The sequence below is a fragment of the Talpa occidentalis genome, unplaced genomic scaffold, assembly GCF_014898055.3.
Source record: "Talpa occidentalis isolate TD23 unplaced genomic scaffold, MPIMG_talOcc4v2.1 talOcc4.2, whole genome shotgun sequence".
Lineage (NCBI taxonomy): Eukaryota > Metazoa > Chordata > Mammalia > Eulipotyphla > Talpidae > Talpa > Talpa occidentalis.
This window is the reverse complement of record NW_023602073.1, coordinates 139500184-139506183: the sequence shown is the minus strand read 5'-3', so window position 1 is coordinate 139506183 and position 6000 is coordinate 139500184. Positions and strand designations below refer to the sequence as shown.

Here is a 6000-nt window from a genome sequence, read left to right as displayed (position 1 = left end):
GAAAAAGGGGCTTGTTTACTTCCAGGAGAAATTAGAGTATTTTATTTTGCCCAATCAGAGCCCTTCAGCATAAAGAGACATTCATATACATATATATGAACATTATCCAGAAACATTAATTTATAATACATTTTTAAAATACCAGCTTAACGGTATTTATTTACAAAAATATTTCATTACCTAATTTTAAACCTTTTGCTGTGATGACAGTTTGTAAAGTACAGGAATGCAAAATAACTACAAAGTTCAACACATTTTCAGTGTTTGCAATAGTGCTTTTTGTTTTGTTTTTGTTTTAAATGAAACAGTACACAGATTTTTTTTTAACCGTATTTAAAATGCATATTCCAGTAATTACCGATGAGATCGTTACTGGACTAAGTTTTAAAAAAATGTGCAGCAACTGAAAACTACCTGCATCTACAGTTTAAGGTATACACAAGCTAAAGTTCTACACCAAGCATGCTTGCTCCCAATGTGGACAATGTTAGAAAAACTTAATCTTGCTCTTTTGCATATTGTTCCTGGTGATGCATTCACAATGAACCAATAGTATTAACTAGAAAGCAAAATGTTTTCCTGCTTCTAACTACCATGTTAGCACACCTAAAGACTCACAGTACTATTTACAAAAAAAATAAAAAATTTAAAACATGATTTACCCTCTTTGCATTGCTTTCCATGGGTGTCTGTTTTCAACTTCCTTACATTGTATTCTGTTGAAGTTTAAACACAAAAAACAGCAAAAATATAAAAAAGTGAAACTTCTAAATAAATGATTCCACTGACATTAGCCTATACCCATTTGAGCCAAATAACCTACAATGAGTTAATACTGATTTATTTACATCTCACACACCATGAAATTTTAAAACATGAGCCGCACTGCAAAACACTGGCAAGACCAACATTCATGATTTTTCTGATGTAGAGTAAAACAAAAGAAGCACTTACATGTAGCTGTGGACTACTGTAATCACTTTGTCAATGAATTGTGCCAAATAATTAAAGATTGATATGCTAACTGAAAAAGGGAATGTTATAATCCTGATCACTGGGATGTCAGTAAGACCAATTAATTTAGCTTAATTCTGCTAAAGGTAGATTAAAGGTAGGTTAAAGTTTTTCCTCCAATTTTTGTTGTTCTTGCACAACTATTTTCTGTTCACAGAACATTTACTTCTGTGGTAGTAAAGATCATGAACATCCACAGGAAAATAAATCCCTGTAGCACTTTACAAGAAATGAAACAGTGTTGAGAACAAATTAACAAAAGCTGTAAACAGTATTATCACATTCATTTTCAAATGAGAAAAATAATTTATGGGTCTAAATTTCAATTCAAGAGAACATTCAAAAAGAAAAAGAACAAAGGGAGGACATTTAAGACAGAGGATTGTTCTTTTTTCCAAAGTAAATACAGATTAAAAAGTCTAGGAATATTGATCAAGTAGCAAACTGATAAGGAACAAATTCTATAAACTACAAAATAAAAACCTTCATTGACAAAAATACATAAACTCTGTTTTCATTTTTGGAAATTTATTTTTAAAAAAGGTAGAAGAAAATACCTGGAAAACTATTTTAAATATATATATATATATATTTAAAACAATAGTTAAGGTAGGCATCCAACAGCAAGCTGCAACTATTGAGAAAAATCTTGCAATTAATGTGGGCATAGTCCCCAAAATAAATTTAATATTTGAAAACGCTGAATAGAGGGTTCTTTTAAACTATAGTAATGATATCCTCCTGTCACGTGTGAAGACTTTTGAATGATGTATTTTTTTAAATTAACTGTATCTCGATATGAGATACCAATATTTCTTATTATAAGCATAAAACAATTTTTTGTATGGATAATATACATACTTTTTAAGTACTTCGACTTAAACTTAACAAGTTCACCATATTTAAAATTAAATACATTTATAAAAATCCCATTTTAAAACTAAAAGTATATTCTCTAGCAGTATGTATAAATATAACATGTTACTGTATGATCTTAAAACAAATCTGAAAGTGTCACAATAATTTAAGACTTAGAACACTGAAACAGACAGCAAATGATTTAATATTTTATCTTTGAAAACTATATAAAACCCTCTTTAAGGTTTTAAAACTGATCAGTTTAATTGTTTAAGGTACAGCTAGCAGCATATTTATGATTTTGGTGTTTTATACATATGCATCACTTGAACTGAGAAATGTGGATTAAATAATAAAGTTTTCTTTACCTAAAAAAGTGCAGAAAAAATTCAAGTTTAAAGTTCAGTGCTCTTTATTTTGCAAAAACCAACAAAATCCTGAAAGTTAAAATGTAAAATAAATCTTTGCCACGAAAAATTTTGCCTTTGGATATAGCTTTTCTAGTCACATGACAAATGCCTTAAGCAGAACATGTATGGAATACAGAATTCAGGGTAAAACTTTGAACTCCACATCTTCCACGTGTTTTTTTCTCTCCCAAGCTGCCTTTCCACCACTCCCTGTAACCTAAAAGTATGTAACACTTTCAGACTTGTTTAAAACACCCATAGATCTACATGAAATAACTTCAGAAGAACCTATAATTAAGAAGTTCTAAGCTAAAAAAATGCTTCTTTCTTTAAAGCACTGTGCTTAAATTGTACTGTCCTACACATATCATAACAGACAAGTAGCAGCATTTTTTCACATCCATAAAAACGTAAAAGTCAATACTAGCTCAGTTATATCTTTAACCGTTTCTGGAAAACACTTTGTACAAATGAGATGCAAACCAAGGAGATTAAGATGACGAATCCAAAGGACGCAATGTACAGAATTTGTCGCAATGTCAGATTTCAAACAACTTTCTAAGCAAATCACTTATGGCTTTTCATTTGAAGAATGAAATGAACTTGGTGCCTGCTAAATAAAGGGAAACAACTTCCTACTGACAAACAGCTAAAATCAGTGAATACGTCAATGATTTTAGGCCCAAAGACCAAAATGACAAAGAATAATGTTTGAGGATATGAAGGAAGCACACAGAAATCTTTTCTTTTTCTGATACTTTCTGAATTTTTTTGGTTTGCTTTCCTGAAATCTTGGCTTGCTGGTGACTTATTAACTTTTCTGTTTAAAAAGAAAAAAAATAGAGATGTTATCTTTGAAAGATTACAATAAATTCCCTGGGTTATTACTGCAGACTGTCTCTTTATCTACAGACTGAATCAAGTATAATTCCAAGAAGCTTATTTCCTATTCTCAAAAATAGTTCAAGCTTTCTTATCCTAAGTATGTTTCTATTTTGTGCATAATTTGCAGGTTAATTTAAAAAGGAAACTAAATAACTCAAAGTATTGATTTAAGACTTTCTTAGAAAATCCATCTCAGTTAAATGCATCTATTTCTCTATTTGAAAATAATTACAAGACTGGTTCATTTTATATACAATAGAAAAAATGACAGTAAAAATGATGTTGATATACAATTAACACAAAAATAGCCTCAGCGAATTAAATAAATGGAGCAAATACGCCCTTCTACATGAATGGGGAATTGACCAGTATGTTATTTACTTAGTGCATCTCAACTTCAAATCCTAACTGCTGATGTTATTGATGACTTCCACAAACTGTACCTTTAAAAAAAGGGTCTAATACTTCCTGTGACATACCATGGAACAATGGATTTACTAGATGACACAAATTAAGCAATTTATAAATTGCTGAATGTTCATACAGTGACTTTAATTGAAGAGAAGTGGTATTCATAGGTACTTCCTACAAATTAAAAACTTTGAAAACATATTTCTTTTGATTTAACAAATATTTGACAAACAAATATTTCTTTTGATTTAATTATCTCTATTACATATATTTTGTCCCTTTCAATGACATTTAAAGTAAATTTTAATGTAAACTTTATTCTCCTGTAGTGCACATTATAAAATGTAAACATAAAAACTTTATTAATGAAAAGATTACAGAGGAAAAGATGCATTACAAACTGCAATGAAATTAGGGTGTTCTAGCTCTCTAATATACCATTAATGATCATATGGAAGGGAAAAACAACATGTTTCCTATCAATTTGTGCTCTGATTATCTCATGAATAAAGAAAACAGCTTTAAACAACTTTTATAGAAGAAATTATTTAAATTTCATTGATATTAATTGTAATGCTTCAACTTTGCTCTTCTCTTGTTGCATTAAGATTAATAATCATCTCAGATGAGCCTGCATTATGAGGTACTTACTTCCAGGTCTACCAACGCCTGTCTGCAACGCTAGTCTAGGAACCCGTCATCCATTATCCATTGATGGTGTCGCTTGCATTATACGCCAATACAGAAAAACTTTAGTTATCAAAATGTACATATTTTTCTTTTCTTTTGACTTTTATACAGGACATATACAGATTTATTATTTCTACAGAAAATATTTTGTAGGTCATCAGACTAGACTCTTACATAGATAATTATTGACAACAGATGCTTGTAATTTTCCATGCGACAGCATGTGCACTAAGATTTAATTGACTCATCACCTGAGTGTACTGGAACTGTTAGCGAATAAAGGGCATTTAAAAAGGGAGCTGAGCAATTACTGAAATAATGAAACAATTATTTTAGCAATTTTAATCAAATAATGCAAAGGTACATTTGGTTAAACATTTTATAAAAATTCAAGCAAAATTGAAAACAGCCAATTTCAACATTTCTACAAATTTAACCAGTAACTGTTTTGGTCAAATCCACCTTTCGCTGAATTAATGAGGACAAAGTACACTGAAATATTCTCCTCACCACAATGGAGGTTTTTCTCACTTTCCACACTTCATAGCCACTACATGGAAACTTCCAGGAAGATGAGCAGTTCAGTCATGCTCTACACTTTTCTTTTCAATGAAAAGTGATGTATCACCTTGTTTTGCTTTTGACAAAATACGGACTAAACACAAGTATACAATAACAAGAATCCAAGAATAGCCCATACACAAGTCAACTATGTGTATGTTTTTATTATTTAAAGCCCACCATTCAACTTATCTGTCTAAAGATATGGTAACCAACAGTTTCTTTTTCACTAATGATACTGATGACCAGTCAGTTTAAGGGAGGGTTAAGTCCAAGACAGCTGCTTATAATTCAGTCAATGCCACGGACAACTGTTTCAGTTGCAGATTTCTGACTTATTGCCTCTCCCTGAAAAAGGTCAAACACTGATGGCAGATACGACAGCACAGAATCTTTTGGCATATGAAAGCTTTATATGGGAATGATCCAGGAATAGTCCCTGCCACGCCTCCTCAATGTCCCTCTGTTTCTTCATCTGTAATGCGTGAGCTGCTTAGTTCCTGAACTGTCACCTCAGAGCAGGCACACATCATGAGTGAGCTCCAGTGAGTGTCTGACACTGCTCGGTTAAAGCCACCACATGACTGAGGTAAAACAGTGCATGATTGTGCTAGGAAAGAACAGTATCCAGTGATGAATATCCTTTATGTTAACTTTCCTAAATTGAATCAATAAAATAAAAAAGGAAAAAAAAATTTTCCTTCAGGCTGAAGAGGGACTTAGTTGTATTTCTGGTCATCAGAACTGGTACCACTTCTTATCTTTGTATTTCAACATCATCTAAACAAGAGAAACACAAAAAACATGGTTTGAAAATACCAGACAACTATATTTATATAAGTGGTGTCTATATTTTTCTAATTCATTACATCATTCTGAAACAGTATGCATGTTGCTTACTTCAAATCCATCTACACTGAAAGCAGTGACTGAGGACAGTGTACTGGGGTCCAATGGATGATAGTGGAGGAATAGAGAGCCCTGGTTGTGGCTCTGGCAAAATAAATCTGAAGCAGGATCACCCCACACCTCTTAATCAGATATAGTGCTGTATACCAATGTTACCTCGTTTAAAAACAACTACTACTACTCCATTCAGAGGAAAAAAAAGATCAAAACGATTAAGAACTGCCTACGTGGTTTTTACATTTCTTAGAGATGTGACATAATG

General features: G+C 31.7%; 1 protein-coding gene across 3 annotated transcripts in view; it reads right to left on the bottom strand.

Annotated features, from left to right (window-relative positions):
• Positions 1-6000, bottom strand: part of STXBP5 (syntaxin binding protein 5) — a 140175-nt gene continuing 134175 nt past the window's right edge. For all 3 annotated transcript variants that reach the window (XM_037520538.2, XM_054697909.1, XM_037520539.2), the window contains one exon: positions 1-5609. In XM_037520538.2, coding sequence (XP_037376435.1) covers positions 5568-5609 — 42 coding nt within the window. In that variant the 3' untranslated portion in view covers positions 1-5567. The remainder of the gene's footprint in view (positions 5610-6000) is intronic.